Source organism: Manis javanica, chromosome 3 (genome assembly GCF_040802235.1).
Source record: "Manis javanica isolate MJ-LG chromosome 3, MJ_LKY, whole genome shotgun sequence".
NCBI lineage: Eukaryota > Metazoa > Chordata > Mammalia > Pholidota > Manidae > Manis > Manis javanica.
The window spans coordinates 164,763,208-164,786,962 of record NC_133158.1 but is presented as its reverse complement, the minus strand read 5'-3'; the positions used below and the strand labels follow the sequence as shown (position 1 = coordinate 164,786,962).

Genomic DNA, 23,755 nt, shown 5'->3' with positions numbered 1-23,755 from the left:
ATCTATTAAGTCCCCCACACAGAATTCTGTTGTTGTTAACACATATGTGCTCAATAAATACGAAGGGTGCCCTCTCAGCACCACTCTTGTGCTGTTAAGCCTTGAGTCCCCTGGCTGGTCCTTTCAGATCTTCGATAACTCATTGTGTCTCCTCCCTTATCTGCGGGTCAGAAGCAGAGAGGGACCGACATACTTCTTTGTATTATTTTATTTTATTTTTTTACAAATACGATGCATTACTTTTATAATGAATAAAATAGTGAAGTGTTTACATTTAGGTAAAAAGAGGTATGTCTGTGTAACCTCATTTTTAAGTGGAACTGACAGAATAATATGGAAAAGGCCCTTATAGTGAGAAATTAGGAGGTCATCAGAGTCTAGAATAGTTCCAGAAGAATGGAGAGAAGAAGCCAGATAGCAGGATTTTAAGAAAAGAGTAGGTAGAGAGGATGTAGAGGAGAGAAATTTGGAAATTCTCAGATTATTACACTCCTATTCTGTTACCTCCATTGCATTGCTCCAGTTTCTTCATCACTTTTCTGCATTTCTGCATTTCAATATTCATCTCCTCTGCTTCCTTACCTTAGAGACGACACCTTGTGGTATGATGCCCAGCTCCCTATTTTTCCTTGCTTACCTGGCGCTAAATGATCAATACCACTCCCTCTCAAAGAGGAGTGCAAGCATAGGAAATGTTTCTCATGTAGGTAAAAAATGCACAAACAGGGTCTTGGATAGAAACACCGTGCATTCAAAAGTGAAATATCCTCATTTAAATGCCACTTTGCTGTCCCTTTTTGTCACTGAGCCCTAGCTTTCTTTTTTAGCATATTAATAAGAGATGTTTATTATTATATATCCATCACTGTGGTTTTCAATACCACTTGAAACATGCATATCATCCTAGAGATGAATCAGTTTTCCAGTGCTTCTTATTTGATACACATTACTGCAAAGCCATTATAAATTAGTGAGGAGGTATTTGGTTAAGAAAATAAACAATAAATTATACTGTCCATATGAATCAACTCTCACTGATGCTGGGGTTGTTGTTCACGAAGCCGAAGAATGAGCTTCCCAAAGACTCAAGGTAGGAGAGCAAGGTACAGGCTTTTATTTAGAGATAAAGTGAGAGGACAGAGCTCCCGGCTCACGCCAGGAGGGGACAAGAGAGTCCGTGGTTGGCTCCTTGTCTAGGGGTTTTATGCGCAGTTGAGGATTTTCAGGAATGAGAGTAAAGGGTTAGTGGTGCAGTCTTGTAAGAAAGCCTGCCCTGCCCCCAAGGAGGGCTGGGTGTTGTCTGTGTGCTTGGCTTGTTTATAGTTGAGATTGCTTACCAAAGTAGTCTTTTGCCTAGGTTGCAGATTACGATTAGAGAAGGGAAAATAGCACATAGTTACAATTAAAATAAACTGGGCCCTTTTCTCAAACTATTCAACTTCAGTTCGACAATATCCATCATATTATTGATAAGTTTTCACAAATGCCTAGGGTACCTAACTGGTTTTCTTGGTTTCACTGGATATGGCTGGTAATTGTAGGTCTGTTTTTGTTATGTATCTCTATTCCTATTCTGTTAATGTGTGTACGCAATTTAATTAGTAGTCTGTTAAAACCTATACATGCTTATGTTACTCTACAAGACGTATGTCAAAGAAATAATCAATCTACCCATGTTTTCTTCCGTCTGCTACTTCTGTAGCTTTTCTTCTTCCTTCCTAATTACAGCCCTTTAGTAGAATTCGTGCCTCATATCGAAAATTATCGAGTATCATAATTCTTCCAAGTGGTAAAGATACCTCAAGACAAATGCTGGGCATAGAAGCCATGGTGCATAAATCTTCAAATTAGTAAAAAGCTAACCTTTTCAAAGAGTACTGCTTCTCTCTCACTTACCAACTTTACATTTCCCTGTATGGCCCCGGAAGACGGCTGGTTAGCCAGAGACGGGTAAGATTCCTCAAGGGAGGAACAACCTAAGACATGCACAGTCGCAGGGGGGCCATCAGGTGGGAAATTGGGGATCAACAGAGGTGAGGCTTAGAACCTCACCCCCCCTGTTTTGAGAGAAATCTTCTGCATCCGTGGATGTTTTGCTGCCCTTGTCTAGCTTGGATTAATACTTAGTCTATAGGCACACACCTGATCATCTACATTTGCCCTCTTACAGCACTAAACTATGTTTTCTACTTTTATCTTACATCTACCTACCACTTCAGCAGTTTATTTAAAAAATAAAAAATAAAAAATAATAATAATAAGGGAGGAATGTGGGATTCACATATAAATCAAGTATAAAAATCAAATGAATAATCATAATTGACCTGATTGATTATAGTTCACGCGTGATCAAAACCGAAAGTTTCTGTGATGACTGCGCTTGCACTGTTCACCATGTAAGAACTTATTCACTATGTAAGAACTTGTTCACCATGTAAAAACTTGTTTGTTATGCTCAAGAAGATTGGAGACTGTTGAGAATTAGGCATGGGGTTGATTAATGATTGTGCATTGAGTCCCCTATACAGAATTTTATTGTTGTTAACAACCATTTGATCAATAAATATGAGAGATGCCCTCTCAAAAAATAAATAAATAAAAATAAACTGGGCCTTTTAGCAGGATAAGGTAAACTTTAGATTGTCATGGTGTAGTTGATACAATTAAGTGATTGTTTATGCTGAGATACTTTTCTTTATCTGCAGAACACTCAAACATTCCAGGCCAAGTTGCTCCTGGCCTTTTGAGGCTTAAGTGATTTCACTGGAGAATGTCTGTATTCCTAGTTATTCATAGAAATCTTTACCCTAGAGAATTAGTGGGACTCTGACTTTGCATAATGCTTAACACAGAATTTTGATAGGGACTTCTTTTCATATTGTTACATTGTTCTGACTGCTCTTGCTCTGCTTTTTCTATGGAGGCCCTCACCCTACTCTGCCTAATCCCATAGTCCCTGTCTCAATTCCATCTTAAAGACTGTATTTTAATACCCAGGAAGTTAAAAGTAAGATTCTTAGCTTACTCTTTAGCAAACAGACAATAACTCAGCCCACCCTGGGCGCTGGGCAGGCTAGGTGTTTAATACGCTCCCAGACCAGGACGCCGGTATCTCAGGGTGAAATCGGAGCAGAAAGTTCCTTGTGTTAAGTGTAAGTATTCAAAGGCCATTGAACAAGTCTGCACTCCCAGCCCTTAGTCACATTCCTTAAGAAGCCTTAAAAGGGGGAATCCCCCAGCCTTTCGGTGCTCTCCTCTCTCTGAGGTCGCCCACACTTTGTCAGTGCGTAGTAACCTTTTAACTTTAAACTTTCTCTTTTTTCAACCTTTCAGGGGTGCCTGAAAGAAAGACTGGGGCTTATAATAAAATTATAAATATTCTTTCTAAAAAAAAAGGAGAAAGAGAAAGAATTAGAAAGAAAAAGAGAAAGCGATAAAGGTAAAGAAAAATTGGAATCTCGACCCAAAGACAAGAAGGAAAAAGATGAATGTACCATGACAAGGAAAGAAAGGTAAAACATTTCTCATTTAATGCCTATTCTAGTTTCAAATTTTGGATTGATGTTTCATTTTGTAATATTTTCATCTCTGATGTCAACAAACTGGAAAAGTATTTTTTCATGATAAACATGTTTGTCTCCTGCCTGTAAGAGGCAGAATTAGCTGGGAAATGGGGCAGTTAGTTGGCACTTGGCTTAGTTAACTGTGACATCATCCCTTAAAATGGTTCACGTGGTACCTTAGCCTTAGTTTAGTGCAAGAATGAAGTTACCATATTAGGTATCAAATCTAAGTGTTAAATAACTAACAGCTCGCTAAATCTTCCTTGCTGCCTGCAATATAAGCGTTTTTTGTGTTGAGGCTGCTACCTATAAATGAGTCTCCCAGTCCTGTCTTAAAAGGATATTGTGTACAGAGGCCATAGGGACTTGCTCCTAACTTTAAGTCTTCATTCTCATCAAAATTCATTTCTCTCTTAGTCTTTATTTCTTCTTTTCACACGTCCTAAACCTCTGACTTAGGAGAGAAAATTGCTTCAGTTAACAGAACTGAGGTTTTTCTAATAAAAACTAAGCGAAAGCAAAGAAAAATATTCTGGCTAAGTCAATATAAAGGTAGTTACAGATAGCATAGGTATACTTATCAGTTAAATAATAAATCTATCACTTTTTTGTCTTTTACTACTTTTTTGATATAATTTCAGATTCATAGAGAAGTTGCAAGAGAAGAATAGTATAAAGAATTCCCAAATGTCCTTCACCCACATTCCCCAATTGTTTATATGTATTTTTGCCTAATTTTCTTACCCTTCCTTCCCCCAACCATTTAAGAGAAGTTTGCCAACATAATGCCTCATTTTCTTACATAACCACAGTAAAAGTTTCAAGAGGAGGAAATTAACATTAAAACATTTACCATCTAGTCTGATGCCTTGAGGAAATTTTGTCCTGTCCCAGTAATCTCTCTCATAACAAAAGAAAATCCAATTTCATTGAACTCAGTTTTTGTCTTGATCAATTTATCTTTAAGATCTATTTGTTCTTGGCATAAAGGGCTTTGGATGTTGTTGGAAAATAACATTAACAAAAGGTTAGTGAAACTAAAGTTAGTGTAAACTAATAGGAATTAATAACTAATTTAGTAGAAGGAAAATGAATACCTGATCCTTTGTTCACTTATGGAATGTTTTGGGGGCTTTGTTCCATAGGAAAAGGCGACACAGTACATCCCCAAGCCCGTCTCGCAGTAGCAGTGGTAGACGAGTGAAATCCCCATCACCAAAATCGGAGCGGTCAGAGCGTTCAGAACGAACTCATAAAGAGAGCTCACGGTCAAGGTCATCTCACAAAGATTCTCCTAGAGATGTTAGCAAAAAGGCCAAAAGGTAAATGCAAGTCCTTTTTTGTAATATTTCAAATGCCAGTCTCCTTGTCATTCTACCAGCTTTTGGAAATAATTTGGTTGGTAGCCATTCTTTAGAGGATTTTAGAAAAACTAAGGAGAGGTACTTTCATTTTAGATTATTCCCTCCCACCTCCCCATCCAAGTCTCCTTATGATTAAAGCACAAGAAGACTCCCAACAAGTAAAGGCCAGCCAAGAATTTTAAACATATCATACTCACTGTTTCCTATGGAATTAGGGGCAGCTGCTTTACTCTTCATTGTGTTCTTGTTTCTATAGAATATTCTTCAATTTTTGTCAAGGCTGAAAGAAAAATACATTACCCCCATGCCCAGCAATGTTATTAGAAGGTTCTTGGGTAGAGACTTGTGGAAATACATACCATAAATACCATTTCTTCAGTGTGGGATTTAGTGTGTGATGTACTTTCTTCTGGTTCCAGAAAAGTGGTTGCAAAATGTTTTATTCATCTGGTGTTGCATAAAGGAATTTTCCTGAGAGCTAAAACTGCTTTATATCCTAAAACTTAATTAGTGTAACCATTTTTAGTAAAATCTTTATAAAATAGGAGACTTTTTCCTTCTCTAAATGGTACTTGTACGTCTACATGTGTATGTGTTGGTGATCTTCCTGAACAGCACTTACAAAGTCACACCGTCCTAAATGATTTCCCTGAATGTTGTTGCTGTGGTTGGTGCTTTCTCCCTCAAAAAGATAGGCTGTCAATCTGCTGTGTTTTTTAGGTTTTATGAATTATCTTATTTTGAGCTTTATCTGGTAGATTTAGAGGTTCTGACTTCGTGGTATATCAGTATCGTGGGGAGCTTGCTAAAAATGCAAATCCCCAGTCCCTTCCTCTTGAGAGTTTGATTTAGTAGAGTAGTGGTAGGTTCCAGATCTATCTTAAGCAACTACACTGTTGAGGATCACTTATAGAATGCATAGGAAGTACAAAATCCATGTGTGTGTACAGTTGGCAAAGTATAGGTTTGGGAAGTTTGCATTTTTTATTTCAGTTTCTTTCATTGTGCTTTGTTAAAGATCACTAGATAATTTGAAGATAGGTTTGATCACAAGAGTATTTTGATAAATCCTTTTTGTTTGTTTTCTTAGATCACCATCTGGCTCAAGGACACCTAAGAGATCTAGGTGATCACAGTCTAGATCCCCTAAAAAATCAGGGAAGAAATCCAGATCCCAGTCCCAATCTCCTCACAGGTCTCATAAAAAGTCAAAGAAAAACAAACACTGATGTATATTTTTAAGATGCTGTCACTTATTGGAAATGCAAGTTTGTTTTGTGCCTGAATGGTCTGTTTTTAAAAAAAACAAACTAATGAAAGAGCATTCCTGGGGTTTTTGTTTGTTTGTTTGTGAATGCATGTGTAAACTCATGAGTAACTGCATCTGTAGACCTTTCATTGTTTTATATTGTAAAAATTACCTCCATTGTGGCTGTTTCTCAAGATGAAATTTTTATTGTGCTAATGAATTTTGTCAGAAATGTGTATAGTGGATCTGCTGGCAGTAGTGGTATTTTGTTTTAGGATGTCGTGACTTAGCAAAAATAATACAGACGTCTTTCCCCTTTTTGTAGCTTTGACAGTTTGAATTAGATTTCAAATAAAATCTGAACAGAAAACTATGTTTTTTTGCCCTATTGGTGACATCAAGTCCCTTAAAGTCCTACTAAGTGAGTTTAGCTCTTTGTGTTTCTTAGACCCAATGCACTTTACAAGCTTTGTTGTTTGAATAGCTAAAGTTTTATATTGACTAAGATGGCTATCAAAATTAAGGGACCTGAGACTCCTATTTGGTAGGTTTGCCAACCAATTTCTTTGATAAGTTTCTCTTGGATAATACTAGTAGTACCCAGAGATCAAAAGACCATGTAAACATGGCATGGTCTTTTGTTAATGGTATGCCTGGCTAAACTATTTTTTTCTGTTTTCAAAGAAGCAATAATTTCAATACACTCAGCCTATGTCCTGAGCAACTACTTGTTTTTAGGGAGAAATTGCATCTCCATCTTTTGATTTCATCTTCAATCACAAAAGGTGTTTGTTTATAAAAGAACTTTTCTAGCAAGAGTTAGCTATAGAATTTTTGTATGACATTTATAGCCCTATAGCCCTCCGTAGGCAATTTTTCTAATACTGGTATCAGTATATTTCTACATGGTTCTGTTTAAAGCACCTTTGTGGGGGCTTTTTGTTTTTTTTTAAACTTACGTTTGGCTTTACGTAAAATTTAAGTAGTTTTCAGGCAATTTAACATCCAATAGTTTGTAAATTCAAAGTGCAAAAAGTTGATTTAAACAATTTTGCAGAAGTGGAATTGTTATATAATGGGAATAATACTGCTACAGTATGAGGAAGAAATAAGCCTTGTGTAATATGGATCATAATAGTGCTATGAATATAATGTAATAAAGGGTTATGTAGATGTGAACTGACACTACCACTATTTGTGAATCTTGCTTTTCAGTTTTTCATTTAGGCACTTTATATAGTCTTTTGATGAGTGTATTTCCCCCTTAATAGAGTAGAAAACTATTCTAATAATGGATTATTTTGACTTAGCTTGCTTTTTAAAAATATCTTCTCAGTTTGTTTTGCTTAATCTTGCCTAGTCACAACAAAATAAGCTGTACCCATGACTTGGGACGTAGGTGAAGAATGCTATTCACAAACTGGGCAAACCCCCAATAGCTTTAGAAATGAGCCAGTCAGATTATTTTATGTAGTAGTTCTTATCACCATGCATTACTCGTTTACTCTTTTGTTTGCCCATATTGTTAGGAAATGTTAATTCCTAAATGTTGCTGAGAGTAATTAAACTTGAACATTTGGTGCTGGTTTTTAAAAATTACAAATACAGCCATTTTTAATATTTTTCTCTCCTGTTCATTGCCTGGGAGAATAAAATTTGTATAATTGCTTCTCTTTGCAAAGACAACAATGTTGAGTTGCTAGGGATTTGGTCATTCCATCATTTGTTGGTATCCAGCGTAGGCTTAGAAATAATTGGCCAGGTAATGGTTTTGCCAGTCAAGTTGTAAGGAATATTTATTTCTCTCTTAAAAATGTAACATGGCGAAGCAGGAGTGAGCAGAAATTTTTAGGTCTGGTTTGGGTGTTTATTTGCAGAATTTTTCCAATGGCAGTTTTTAATCAGGATCCAGATGCAACAAACATTGTTTAAGTGAGTAAGACTGGCTTACTTCTGTGTGGGTGAGCGGGGATTGCTTAGGTTTGATTGGGTATCTGTTCTGTGAAGTTTGTTTTTGTGTATATTAGATTGTACTGGATTTTTTTCCCCCCGGAATTGCAAATGGTATCGTTAGGTTGTTTCCAGTTTTACTTAACAAGAAAATATTAGCCTGTTTGACTCTTCATGGATTCTGTGAAAGTTGAACCAGAAAAAAAATTGGTGAATTGTAAGGGGAGAGATATTTTACCATATTTAAAAAAAAATATTTAGTATTATTCATCTGTTTCCTATCTAAATAACACTTTTAATTAGATAGTAAAATTTTTACAGGTTGACTGAAGTATTTGTAGGCATGGCCTTCTAGTTACAGGAAAAACCCTATTCAGCTCTGTAATTGAAAGTTCTCCTCTATCATAGTTACATGTAGAGGAAGTCCTTTGTTGTCTGCTCTTGTTGTGTGGCTTAAACTCTTTACTCTCTAACCTCACATTTGTACACAGGGATTCATAACCAGGTTAATACCATTTAACCTCCCTCTCTTCTACAGGTGAGAGAAAGTAAATAAATGGTGGTCTATTTCTTACCAGAGAGAGACCTATGATTGAAAAGGATTATGTTTGTGAATCTTTCATTTGACATTGTAGTTTCTTATTACTGTTAGTAGCTCACATTTAGAAATGTGAGCATTTCTAAACTATAACACTCTCAGAATTTAGAGATTAAAGAACTAAAACAACAAAAAGCCCTGACCCGAAAGAATGCTTTTATGTAGCTCAGAATGTTTTTGGCATTTCTGCTGAAGTTGGAGAAATTATACATACACTGACCTAATTTTTTTCTTTCTTGCAGACTATCCCTGTGGGCTTGCCCTGGGACTTTTATCCCAATTAAAGAATCTTGGAGGAAATACTTGCTTACATGACTTGTGTATTTTTCCCCCCAAACTTTAATATTCTTAAGCACTTGAAAATATTTTTAAGAAATTTCAGTCATGATCTAATATACGTTTCTTAGATATATTTTCTACACATTTGCCTCTGGTGGTGTAAATTATAAAAATATTACACAGTCATGATAACAGTTCATGATTATTAAAAATGAGAGCAAATAAATCTCTGTATTGCCAAAGTGACTTAACCTATTCTGATTACCACAACAGTGTGATATCTTTAGCAGAGAAAGTTCTTAAAAATAAATAGTACTGCTTTCTAAGACTGTGCATTTAAGAAATGAGAGCTTTTCTCTTTATTTTCTTCTACTACATTTCAATGGAAAAATTAACAGAAAATTCAGTGCATATAGTAATGAAATCATTCAAGTAAGTTAAAAGACGTGACTGTAAAAACTCACACAGTGCTTGGTTTCTCACTTTACGTGCATGTTTTAGAATAGATTTAAGGGGGTATTTAATTCATTTTCCTCCTGACTTTTTTCTTTATTTTTGTTACCACCTTCCTAGGACTTAGATAATAATACACAAATACAAATCCCAGGGGAAGTGTTGTTATGACAGAGTGTAAGGTGGGAATGTGCTGCTGTTCAGAGTGAGCCATATTCCATTGTTGAGAGTTCAGCACCTCAGTGTTTATTCAGTACCACCTCATGGAGCTTCAGTGTAAATGGATTGTGTGTGTAATTGGTTATTTATGTAGTTTTGTAGATTCGTAGAAAATTGGCCTTAGTCGTTTTCACATGTAATTGTGCTCAGGTATTTGTGTTTTATCCTTTTACTCAGCAGGCGCTTGTACATCATATCCCTGGTGATTTGAAATATCAGGAAAGACAGTTTTTCAGAAATAAGAATAATATAGTTGAAATCTGCTCACCTGAAATACTCTACAGCAAGTCAGTTTCTTTTGGGTGAGCTGATTCCTTATTCTAGTTCCTCTTGATGTAAGGATTACATTTATTGTGGAGCTGCTTTCCAGATGGTCACTATAGTTTTTCTACATAAAGATTATATAGTTGCAAACAAAGGTTGTGGAATTTCCCTTTTATTGTTGTTTTCTGACTTGTAATTATTTTAATAAAAGTTTGTTGTTTTCACAGCAAACTTCAGACAGTTCATGTAATTTCCTCCATATAGTTTTTCTAATGCAAGCCCAGTAACCATACCTAGTTGGTAGCAGCTTTATCCTGCATGAAAAGTAATGTTACATTTATCAGTTGTAGCTAAAGTGTTAACAAATTGTCTTGATTACTGTGGCTTTGTAGTAGAGCTTGAAGTTGGGGAGCATAATCCTCCCAGCTTTATTCTTCCTTCTCAGGATTGCTTTGGCTATTTGGGGTCTTTTGTGGTTCCATATAAATTTTAGAACTATTTTCTCTAGTTTGTTGAAGAAGGCCGTTGGTATTTTGATAAGAATTGCACTGAATCTGTAGATTGCTTCAGGCAGGATGGTCATTTTGACAATATTAATTCTTCCTATCCATGGGCATGGGATGTGTTTCCATTTATTGGTATCTTCTTTAATTTCTCTCATGAGTGTCTTGTAGTTTTCAGAGTATAGGTCTTTCACTTCCTTGGTTAGGTTTATTCCCAGGTATTTTCTTCTTTTTGATGCAACTGTGAATGGAATTGTTTTTCTGATTTCTCTCTCTTTCTGCTAGTTCATTGTTAGTATATAGAAATTTCACAGATTTCTGCATATTGAATTTGAATCCTGCAACTTTGCTGAATTCAGATATTAGATCCAGTATTTTTGGAGTGGATTCTTTAGGGTTTTTTATGTACACTATCATGTCATCTGCAAACAAGGACATTTTAACTTCTTCCTCCAGTGTGGATGCCTTTTATTTCTTTGTATTGTCTGATTGATGTGGCTAGGAGCTCCAGTACTATGTTGAATAGAAGTGGGGAGAGTTGGCATCCTTGTCGTGTTCCAGATTGTAAAGGAAAGGCTTTCAGCTTCTCTCTGTTGAGTATAATGTTGGCTGTGGGTTTGCCATATATGGCCTTTATTATGTTGAGGTACGTGCCCTCTATACCCATTTTGTTGAGAGTTTTTGTCATGAATGGATGTTGAATTTTGTCAAGTGCTTTTTCAGCATCTATGGAGATGATCATGTGGTTTTTGTCCTTCTTTTTGTTGATGTGGTGGATGATGTTGATGTATTTTCAAATGTTGTACCATCCTTGCATCCCTAGAATAAATCCTACTTGATCATGATGGATGATCTTTTTTATGTATTTTTGAATTCTGTTTGCTAATATTTTGTTGAGCCTTTTTTCATCTATGTTCATCAGGGATATTGGTCTGTAATTTTCTTTTTTATTATACTATCTCTGCCTGGTTTTGGTATTAGAGTGATGCTGGCCTCATAGAGTGAGTTTGGAAGTATTCCCTCTTCTTCTACTCTATGGAAATCTTTAAGGAAGATGGGTATTAGGTCTTCACTAAATATTTGATAAAATTTAGCAGTAAAGCCATCTGGTCCAGGTGTTTTTAGGAAAGGGCTTTTGTTCTTACGTAGATTTTTTGATTACTAATTCAGTTTCGTTGCTGGTAATTGGTCTGTTCATATTTTCTGTTTCTTGCTGAGTCAGCCTTGGAAGGTTGTATTTTTCTAGAAAGTTGTCCATTTCTTCTAGGTTACCCAATTTCTTAGCATATAATTTTTCATAGTATTCTCTAATAATTCTTTGTATTTCTGTGGTATCAGTAGTGATTTTTCCTTTCTCATTTTTGATGCTGTTAATGTGCGTAGACTCCCTTTTTTTCTTGATAAGTCTGGCTAAGGGTTTATCTATTTTGTTTATTTTCTTGAAGAAACAGCTCTTGCTTTCATTGATTCTTTCTATTGTTTTATTCTTCTCGATTTTATTTATTTCTACTCTAATCTTTATTATGTCCCTCCTTCTACTGACTTGGGGCCTCATTTGTTCTTCTTTGTCTAGTTTTGTTAATTGTGAGTTTAGACTGTTCATGTGGGATTTTTCTTCTTTCCAGAGGTGGGCCTGTATTACAATATACTTTCCTCTTAGCACGGCCTTGGCTGCGTCCCACAGATTTTCTGGTGTTGCATTATTGTTGTCATTTCTCTCCATATATTGCTTGATCTCTGTTTTTATTTGGTCATTGATCCATTGGTTATTTAGGAGCATGTTGTGAAGCCTCCATGTGTTTATGGGGTTTTTCATTTTCTTTGTGTGATTTATTTCTAGTTTCCTACCTTTGTGGTCCGAGCAAGTGGTTGGTACAATTTCAATCTTTTTGAATTTACCGAGGCTCTTTTTGTGGCCGAGTATATGATCTATTCTTGAAAATGTTCCATGTGCACTTGAGAAGAATGTGTATCCTGCTGCTTTTGGGTGTAGAGTTCTGTAGATGTCTGTTAGGTCCATGTGTTCTAATGTGTTGTTCAGTGCCTCTGTCTCCTTACTTATTTCAATGTGGTTGATCTGTCCTTTGGAGTGAGTGGAGTGTTAAAGTCTCCTAGAATGAATGCATTGCATTCTATTTCCCCTTTTAATTCTGTTAGTATTTGTTTCACATACATAGGTGGTCCTGTGTTGGGTGCATAGATATTTATAATGGCTGTATCTTTTTGTTGGATTGACCCCTTTATCATTATGTAATGCCCTTCTTTGTCTCTTGTAACTTTCTTTGTTTTGAAGTCTGTTTTGTCTGATACAAGTTCTGCAGCTCCTGCATTTTACTCCCTGTTAGTTGCATGAAATATCTTTTTCCATCCCTTGACTTTTAGTCTGTGTACGTCTTCGTATTTAAAGTGCGTCTCTTGTAGGCAGCACATAGATGTGCCTTGTTTTTTCATTCACTCATTAATGGAAGAACATGTTTTAACTTAAAGATTAACACTACCATTCCACTGCATTGGTATCTTTGAAAGATATTTTCTTGTACTTGATTTGTATTTAGTTAACAGGTTTTATAAACTGACACTTGGGGACATAGTGATTTATTGGACACTGAATATCAATCAGTTCATAATCTGCTATCCCAGTCTTATACATGACATTTAATTTTTAATCTACATTTAGAAAAACCTTTTTGTTAACTAGATTTTTAAAAATACTTTGTGTGGAATTGATGGGATTACTACATAAATCAAGTAGAATAGAAATCAAATGTACAAATATGTATGACTTGACTATTTTCTTACAACTCTTGAAGCGTGATCAAAAACAGAATGATCAGAGCCAAAACAGCTCCTGTGACATGGCCACCCTTACATGGTTTCAGTGTTCTTGAGGAGTATCACGCCCTAGGGCTAGACTCAAGGTCGGATAATGATTGTGTTCTGAACTTATGTTGAACCCCCAACACAGAATCTTTACATGTTTAAGTTCACTTGCTCAATAAATATGAGGAGAGCCTTTTGGCATTACTCTTGTGCTGCAACGCCTTGAGACTCCTGGCTGGTCCATTTAGATCTTCAGCATTATGTCACGTTACCCCCATATCTACGAGTCAGAGGCAGGAGCCTGCTGGCAAGTGGCACCCCAACAGGGACCTGAAGCTCAGAGTGGGGAAGCTCCTGAAGGTCGTCGATCTGGTAGGACTCCCCGGAAAGCATACGTACAGACAGGATAGAGATGTCAGGGACACGCTAATGGACCAAAATGTAACTAAAGCAGATAAACCAGAGGATTACTTAAAATTACTCTATGCCATCCTAAAAATGTCATGAGTGAAAATTTCTAAGAAAGATTTTGCCTAACTTTACAAATATATTAAAAAACGTTGTTACTGGTTGCCCCCACAAGAAACCCTCAGACAGGCTGATTGGAGCAATGTATTAAGAGATTTCAAAAAGGCTCACAGACAGAGAAACGTCATCCCTCTTCCTGTTTGGGTGGATCAGTGGCCCCTCAGTAAAGAAAAACTGGCAGCATTACACATATTACTTAAGAATAGCTATAGTTGAATAGATTAGAATTCTCCATGAGCCTGTGGAATTCCCCTGTATTTGTTACAAAAAAGAAGTCCGGAAAATCGAGACTCTTACATAACTTAAGACAAATTAATGCAGTCCTTAAACCTACAGGACCTTTACAACAAGACCTCCCTTCTCCGGCTGTGATTCCAAACGATTGGGACATGGCTACCATTGATCTTAAAGATCGTTTTTTTTTTTTTTTTTACAATTCCTTTAGCTTTGGCAGATAGGGAAAAGTTTGCTTTTACTGTACCCACAAATTTATAAGCTCCTTCAGAAAGATTCCAATGGAAAGTACTTCCTCAAGGAATGTTAAAAAGCCCTACAATTTGTCAAAATTATGTGCACTGGGCTCTCTTGTTCCCTCCTGGTGTGAGCCAGGAGCTCTGTCTGTCCTCTCACTTTTTCTTCAAATAATAGCCTCCCCTTAGCTCTCCTACCTTGACTGTTTGCAATGTTCATTCTTCTACTCTGCAAACAAGAACCCCCAGCATCATTTCTGGGGACTCGTCCGGGATAACTTCAGAGGTGAGTATCGGCATCCAAGCCTGCCTTTTCTTTCACTGTCCTTATGGAAGGAAGCCGTCTATGGCACACAACATCAGGCGCTCATCAGTCACTTAAATGGGACTAGCCCGGCTGCCGTTCTCAAAGTCTCGAGCCACAGGTTCCCCTGCGTCTCCGTCAGTGGATCCCCTGTCTCCCTTGGGAGCCGGGAATGTCACCTGAGTGGAGGCCAGGATTCCCTTTCAGAGGCATCTCCTTGGATGCGAGGGACTGAGGAAGGCCGTGGGCACCTTCGAGAGTCTAGGCTGAGGCCACACTTCAGCGGCTTCTCAAAGGGCCACATGTCTGGAATCAGACCCCGACAGCCCGACTGGGTGTCCATGAGGAGTGACTCTCTCTGTCTCTCTGGCTTCCAGCCTGCTTCTTCAGGCCACTCTGACCTCCAAGTAAGGCAGGAGACATTCCTGTCTTCTAACTTCATCAGTTTCACAGACCTGATGCCCAACACTGCAAGGTAGGAGAGCCACGCTTTGCTCTTATTCCTGACTAAATGCTGTACTCTGTATCTCATAAAATGTGTCTGGGCACCCGTTAGCAACTTAAAAGCGATTAGCATCAGTTACCAGTCTTAAGTCTGATTAGAAAGGCTTGGCCCCTGAGAGAACTATACAATATAATAAGGTTATGCAGCTAAATATATTTTGGTGCAAAGAAGGGAAATGTTAAAAAATCCCGTAGAATTCAATATGGAACTAGTTTTCTAAATTTTTTTGGTCAAAATCTATTCTACTTATTGGGTTCATCATGATCTTCATAAATTGGGAAGTTTTTAAACTAGACTCCCTGAAATGGAAGAAATTTATCTGCTGCAATACAGCTTGGCTTTAAATAATTAGTGCTAGAATTGTATTTGCATTTCATTTCCAGCCCCCTGGACACACACAGTCCCTATCAGTACAGAGCCTTCATCGGCCCTGTTCATCTGGGGCCGTCTAAACCTTTACCCAGTTATGTAAACTCATTGCCCTTAAAGTGTATTCTTGAAAACGGAGTCACTTTTCATCAAATAAGCTAAAAAGAAAGACGGCAATTGAGTATCAGTAACTCAAATTTTTGTATCAGTTTATCTGTCTGTGTTTATGTTCTTTTATGAAAAGTGTTGCTAACTGTAGTCACTATGTCTCAATATGTTTGTGTGTTTATGTGTGTAAATGAAAAATATTTTTCTACCTCCAGATGGTATTAATAAGAATTAATTGATGTAAAAACAAGCACTTGTAAAAATTGGGCATTCTAAAACTTTCAGAAAATTTTGATTGAAGATATTAAGCATTAATGCTAATTTAAGTTGAACTAAAAACGAACATGTCCTTATGGTTATCAGCTACCTAAGTTTACCTAAAGTCGTTTAAGTTGTTATCAAAACTTTAAGTAATCTAGTATAGTTGTTAGGAATGAGTAAACTAAATAAGTGTAGCAAGTGAACATCTTAATAATTGTGTGTTACAGTGTGTATACCTACAGACAGCCTGAGAATCTCTGTGGTAACCTAAAATCTTAAAGTTTTGCTAAGTTAAGTAGACATATTTTGTGATTAGTGAGAGATTGTGCTGTAAAGCACACGGTTCCAGGAATTATAAAATGTGTTCATAAATTTGTCAATCTAAAGAATGCTAGTGTAAGTTTATAGGAGCCTACTTCTCAGTGTTCACTGAAAATTAAAGTTCCTAATGGTTTTAAGTTCTAATTAAAGCTACTTAAAATAATAAGGAAAACATTTCTTTCTGCATCCTAAAGAATGTGCCTTTTGAGAAAAGAAAGTAACTTAGTTCTAAAGTACTATTTATTTAAAGAGGAAGAACTCTAAATGTAAAAAAAAATTGTAGAAACTTTGTGGAAGAATTGATATGGTCATGCTATGTAAAATTAAAGCAAATGAGTCTCGATATCAAGTACATAGCAAATTAGAATTTTGTTTTCAGTTAAAAGGACAAAGTTTTCTTAAACTGTTAGTCTGCTCTTAATGTTGAAAAATTGCAAACTGTTTTTCTAATTGTTTTATCAAAGCAGTTTCTCATGCTTAAAGTCTCAATGAGTTGTCTGAGTATTTAAGAAAATGAGATCTTAATATTAAAAGGACCGAAAGCTAAACTTTGCTAACAACTATGTAACCTTCCGTATTTGCCTTTGAGGTATTTTGTTGTCATTCTGGTTAAATGGATAAGTATTTCTTCATGGCAACCTGTACTCATTTAAGCAAGTGTCAGAGAAACTTTCTTCTGACAGCTTCCCAAAATCAAATTCAAAAGGTGCTTTTACCTCTAGTTTACTGTGATATTTTCCAGAGGGCCCCTTCAACATGTCAGAGGAATTTTTTCTCACTGGGGAGAGTATTTGGCTAATTTGGCTTATTTATCTGATATATAAATTACCTGGTTAATTACCTGGAAAGCTCTGTCAAAGGAAATGATGCTATACTTTCTTACTAAATGTTTTGTGTTACAGAAATATCCAAATTTCCTTATGTCAACTGTCTTTTTTTTAAAGATATTATTGATATACACTCTTATGAAGGTTTCACATGAAAAATCAATGTGGTCACTACATTTACCCACATTATCAAGTCCCCACCCTTACCCCATTGCAGTCACTGTCCGTCAGTGTAGTAAGATGCCACAGATTCACTATTTGCCTTCTCTGTGCTACACTGTTTTCCCTGTGACCCCCCACACCATGTGTACTAAACATAATACCTCTCAATCCTCTTCTCCCTCTCTACCCAACCACCCTCCCACACCCCTCCACTTTGGTAATCACTAGTCCCTTCTTGGAGTCTGTGAGTCTCCTGCTATTTTGTTCCTTCTGTTTTGTTATACTCCACAAATGAGGGAAATCATTTGGCACTTGTCTTTCTCTGCCTGGCTTATTTCACTGAGCATAATACCTTCTGGCTCCATCCATGTTGTTGCAAATGGTAGGATTTGCTTCTTATGGCTGAATAGTATTCCATTGTATATATGTACCACATCTTTATCAATTCATCTACTGATGGACACTTAGGTCACTTCCTTATCTTGGCTATTGTAAATAGTGATGCAGTAAACATAGGGGTGCATATGTCTTTTTGAATCTGAGAAGTTGTATTCTTTGGGTAAATTCCAAGGAGTTAGATTCCCAGGTTTAATGGTATTTCTATTTTTTTAGTTTTTTGAGGAACCTCTGTAATGCTTTCCTCAGTAGTTGAACTAGCTTACATTCCTGCCAGCAGTGTAGGAGGGTTCCTCTCTCTCTTCATCGTCGCCAGCATTTGTTGTTCTTAGTCTTTTCGATGCTGGCCATCCTTACTGGTGTGAGGTGATATCTCATTGTGGTTTTCATTTGCATTTCCCTGATGATTAGTGATGTGGAGCATCTTTTCATGTGTCTGTCGGCCATCTGAATTTTTTCTTTGGAGAACTGTCTCTCCACATCCTCCTCCCATTTTGTAGTAGGGTTATTTGCTCTTTGGGTGTTGAGGCGTGTGAGTTCTTTATATATTTTGGATGTTAACACCTTGTCGGATACGTCATTTACAAACATATTCTCCCATAGTGTAGGATGCCTTTTTGTTCTGTTGATGGTGTCCTTTGCCATATAGCAACTTTTTAGTTTGATATAGTCCCAAGTGTTTGTTTTTGCTTTTGTTTCCCTTGCTCGAAGAGAATGCATTCAGGAAGAAGTTGCTCATGCTTATGTTCAGATTTTTGCCTATGTTGTCTTCTAAGAGTTATGTGTGTTCACCAAGTACTTTCATTTGCCCCATTTTTTTATTGCTTCCCCCTTCCATCTGTATGTGTGTGTGTGTGTGTGGTTGTTCATATACATGACTGTGTGGACACATGCATTCATTTCTCTCCGGTAGCCTTGTAAAATTGAAATTGCTGGGTCGTGTGGTAAGTTGCTGTTAAGGTTTTTATCTTGATGAACTCTTTTCAAAGTAACTTACATCCCAATATTATGTTCTAGCCACCAATGTAAGAGGGTTCCAGTTTTTCCACATCTTCTACTGTACTTATTGTCTTTCTGATGAGGCCATGCTAGTGGGTACGAAATAGTATCTCATTGTGGATTTAATTTAAATTTCTCTAGGACTAGTGATATTGAGCATACCCTCTATGCTATTGGCCATTTGTATGTCTTTGGGAGAAATGTCTGTTCACATATTTTGCAGGAGCATGCACCCGTTTGGTGTCATCTTGTCTTATGTGTTGTAGGAGGTCAGAGACTATGAATGCAAGAGTTTTATCAGATGGATCTTGCTTTTTTCATCCAGCCTGACAACGCCTGTTGTTTGAGTAGGAGTGTTTAGTCACACTTTCTTATTTCTTTGCTTTGTAATGTTGTGGAATTTCAGGTGCTTAGCAATTATGGATTCTGATTTTCCTCCCCCACCGGGTTCTTGTTTAGTAATATGCATCCAGTAAATTTGTGACATCTGTCTCTACTGGGGTGTGCAGTCATTGATGTCTGTGCTCATTTTTTTTTATTATGTATTTTTATTAAGTTTTGATTTAAAGGTAACACAGTTTTAAAAAATAATCAGTATATGACTGGTTAGCCAGAGACGGGTAAGATTCCTCAAGGGAGGAACAACCTAAGACAGGCACAGTCGCAGGGGGGCCATCAGGTGAGAATTTGGGGATCAACAGAGGTGAGGCTCAGAACCTCACCCCCCCTGCTTTGAGAGAAATCTTCTGCATCCGTGGATGTCTTGCTGCCCTTGTCTAGCCTGGATTAATACTTAGTCCATAGGCACACACCTGATCATCTGATCATCTACATTTGCCTTCTTACAGCACTAAACTATGTTTTCTACCTTTATCTTGCATCTACCTACCACTTCAGCATTTTATTAAAAATAAAAATAATAATAATAATAGGAGAAATGTGGGATCAACATATAAATCAAGTACAAAAATCAAATGAATATTCATATTTGACCTGATGGTTTATAGGTCATATTGCATGATCAAAACCGAAAGTTTCTGTGATGAATGCCCTTGTACTGTTCACCATGTAAGAATTTATTCACTCTGTAAGAATTCGTTCACCATGTAAGAACTTGTTCGTTATGCTTCAGAAGATTGGAGACTGACGAGAATTAGGCTTGAGATGGATTAATGATTGTACATTGAGCACTGACCCCCCTATACTGAATTTTATTGTTGTTAACAACCATTTGATCAATAAATATGAGAGATGCCCTCTCAAAAAAAAAAAAAAAAATAATCAGTATAAAAAAGTGTACAGTGGACAGTAGCACATGTATCTTCTACTTCAGACCTCGTCCCCACCATTACCAGTTTCCTGTGTGTCCTTATAGAAATATTCCATGCATAAATTAATGTATATATATATATTATGAAAATGGCAGACCACTTTTAACATTATTCTGCACCTTTTCTTCACTTAATGTATTTTACACATTGTTTCATTTCTGCAATGTCTCTGATCATTTAAAAAAATTTTAAATCTTTATCTTCTGTTGCTTCTGTCTGCGTTACTTATTAGCATTTAGCCAAAGAGTGGACAGAGATTGTGTTCAAACCCTGTCACTCAGGCCTTCCACTCTGCTGATGGATCTTTGTGTGGGCCACCAAGTTATCTTCAATGTTCAGTCATTTTCAACTCTGCCCTAGTTTTTGCTAATATTCTTTTTTGCTTCTCCTTTTGCATATGTGGAGGCTTGGGCAGGGGTGGGTGTGTGGGTGGCTTGGACAAGCTTCAGGTTCTAGTCTGCATGCCTCTGGTAAATGTGGAGTGTTTAAAGCCCTTATCAAAGCCCTAGCTGTCTTAACCTCCACAGCTTCCAGTTAAGTACGAGCTGCTCTCTCTCTCTTGTTTGCCCCAAACAGGACTGCGGGCTCAGACTCTGGTTGTTTCCCCCTGAGATTATCACTTTAACTTAAAATGCATCAAGTCAAGTGGTTCTTTCTGTCAATGGCAACAAGCCCAGGCACAGGATATGGGAGCACACCACCACAGGCTCACAGTGTTCTTAACAGAACTTCAGTGGTTTTCATAGTTTTTTCTTAGTTTTGGACATCATTTGATTTCAGAGTGCTGAAAAAGTTTTTTTGTTTTTTTTTTTAACAATTTTATTCAGGTTTTAGTTGCATTTTTTAAAAAGGGGAGGTGATTTGTCAGTCTCCTGGATTCATTTTGAACCACAGTCCAACCAAAGCAGTTGAATAATAATGATCCTAGAGAGGACTTGTTTTTCAAAGCTACCAGAATGCCAGAGTTTCATATGATTGATTACTTTGGGTAACTGATAACTGTTTTATTTTTAGGTATTCTGTATATTCATACTCATTTTAAAATAAATACTGAGTTATTTCAGTCTAGGTAGTTATGAGCATATAGTCTCATGTAAGTATGTGGTATTTGAATAAAATATTTTGGAATGTAGACTTAATCTTTGGATTGAAAGAAAAACATTGAATCACAGATAGATATTTGGAGAGTTGATACATTTCAAAGAAAGGATTTTGTCTATGCAGATTCTCCCCTGCCTCCCTTCTGTTACAGATGAGTCCCCTTTCTTTTAGGCAAGAATGTGATTCCCCCCATTTACAATAGGAATTTAATTTAGTTATAATAAATGCTGTTCTCTTTTCAGTATTGCATCCTATGGTGACATAGTGGGAAGCTATCTCTTATGAACTTGAGAACTCATTTCATGGGGAAGAATAGTAAACAAGTGACCACGCCACCAAAGGGGAAGCTGTAAAGCCCAAGTTTGGGGAGCTTCACAGGAATCTCCTGCAGCTCTGAAAGCAGGTGTTTGACTCATACCCAGGAAACCTGGAACCTGAGAGGGTGGCTAAGTTGCTTTGGCTGATGAGGGGAGAATTACTAATGTGTTGAGACTGTTCTGTGCTCAGCATTTGCTTTGACAAAAACTGCTGGGTTGCTTACAAAAGACCAGATGACCATCAAGCATGAGAACGAGCCATTCTGGGGGAATCTATTTTAGATCCCATACAAAAGGGCCTCTTAGAGGTGTGAAGAGCCTTCACAAGAAAACAGTCCAAAGTGGATCTCCAGGTTCCTTAAGACCTAAGGACAAAGAAAGGCCAGCTGAGTGGATTGCATTGACTCAGATCAAGGGAGCTGCAGGTGAGAACAGCAGTGGGTACAGAAGTGCCCCCGAGAAAAATAATCAGTTTTAAAATAATTACCAGATTCAAACTGCTCAAATCCTAGAATAGTATCAGCCACTAAGAAGTCTACCACCCCCTACATTATCCTAGCTGAGGGAGGAGGGATGCAATTTGAAAAGAAAGAAAATGGGGACTTGATAATAGAGGGAGTCTAGTAACCATAATGTTCAAGTAATTGTGCATTAACGATACCAAAATAAACAAAAACAGAATGCAGAAAACATGAACAAAGATGTTATGATCCTACATTGCAAAATATTACAAAGAATTAATAAAATAAGGTTGATAGCAGAAAAAAAAGATAAAAAGAAAGAAAAGACTATTCCTGAGCTTGGCCTAACTGATTAACTCTGACCTTGACATTTTTGTACTTAACATGGGGCTGGACATTCTGTTTCAGGCTTTGTGAGTTAAAACAGCTCTATGGACTTTTTATTACTTGAGACTAAGGTTTTCCTTTTTCTCTGTGGGTGGAAGAAAAATAGCTGGATATTTAAAAGTGTAGTAGGAGATGATGTTGCCTGCTGGTTATATCTCATGAATGAAAACTAGTAGTTATGTATATTAACAGATTTTTGTGGGAACACATTTTTGGTGATAAAATTCCATTTGTGTAATTTTTCAAAATCTGAAATACTTGTGTAATTTCTATCACAATTATGTATGGGATGTGTGTGAGCATATATGTCAACTATTTGCATTTATACTGTTTATTTGGTCACAGGTTTTATGTGGCCAAGTGTGTTGATAATTTTCTTTTATACCTTGTGTTTGTTTGAAAAATCTTTCCTCATTAAGTAATACCACTTAGCTTGTTTTTCCAAAATATGTAATGGTTGAATGTTTTCATGAAAAGCCTAAATACTTTCTGATCTGGACTTTATTTTGGTGTATGTGTTACAAGATATGTAAAGTTCACAAATTGGTATTTCCCAAAATATTGATTTAATAATCACCTTTACATTTTTTAGTTATATATTTTATACTCTATTATGTAATGGAGAAAATTCACTTATGGTAACTTTCTTAAGTTAGTATGTTCTACTTAGCAAGCACAAGCCAGGGTGGGTACTCCTGGGATTGGATTTTAAGGGGCTTGAGTGGGATAGAGTATAAGATTGGATAAGCCAGAATTTTTTGTGGAAGCTTTTTCTGGGGAGACAGGGTTTATCACTCAAGCAAGAACCCCAGGAGGTGGAGGAAATTTGCTGTTGGGCTGTGTATTAGAACTCAGGAGATGGCCATGTTCCATGCCAAGTGAAGTGGAAATGCACCCACTCTCCTGCAATTCAGTGTGATGCACTTAACTACTGAAAGTTAGCATAGACCCCATAGGTTAAGGGGCTCAGTCCCACAGCACCACCCCCACTTCAAAATACCAGGTCCAGCTCCCAAGTCCCCAGGCTACTTGCTCTTCTGTCTGACTTGGCTACAAGTTTGGGGATTCCCCTGACCTTCCTTCAGGTTTGGTAATTCACTAGGAGGACTCAGGAAGGTGCTGTATTTAGGGTTACTGATTTACTTCTAAAGGACATAAAGGGACAACCAGATGAAGATCTACATAGGCAGCAAGGTCTGCATGCCTTCCTCAGGCATGTCACCCTCTCAGTTCATAGATGTGTTCACCAACCCAGAAGCTCTCTGAGCCTCATTTCAGAGTCTTTGTTAATAGGGTTTCATTATGCAAGCATGATTGATTAAATCATGGGCCATATGACAACTCAATTTCCAGTTTCCCTCCCTTTAACATTATGGGAGGCAAGAATTCTTTTTAACTTGGCATAGTGATTACAGATAAACCAAATAATGTAGAGGTAAACACTGCCAAGAGAATACTGCAAAGGAAGCATAAGGAGGGGACTTTGGAGCTGTAATGATTATTGGAATATATGTTATAAAGAAGCTAGAGTACTGGTGCAAGAAGCAAACCCCGTAGAAAACCCAGAAACAAAAAACATAGCAGAGAATTTAAAGTATGGAAAGTGATTTACACTAGGTGAGAAAACTTAATTTAGGACAAGTGAA

The 23,755-nt window shown here is 37.1% G+C and overlaps 2 protein-coding genes across 3 annotated transcripts in view; one reads left to right on the top strand and one right to left on the bottom strand.

Annotated features, from left to right (window-relative positions):
* The window catches only part of LOC140848495 (1-phosphatidylinositol 4,5-bisphosphate phosphodiesterase eta-1-like), a 254,577-nt gene that overhangs the window by 52,211 nt on the left and 178,611 nt on the right, over window positions 1–23,755 (bottom strand). The window lies entirely within an intron of this gene.
* LOC108398914 (U2 snRNP-associated SURP motif-containing protein-like) lies at window positions 3,371–10,924 on the top strand. The gene is made up of 3 exons (XM_037008210.2): window positions 3,371–3,512; window positions 4,709–4,885; window positions 6,018–10,924. The coding sequence occupies exons 1-3, from the start codon at window positions 3,496–3,498 to the stop codon at window positions 6,055–6,057; spliced, it is 234 nt and encodes a 77-aa protein (XP_036864105.2). The 5' UTR covers window positions 3,371–3,495; the 3' UTR covers window positions 6,058–10,924.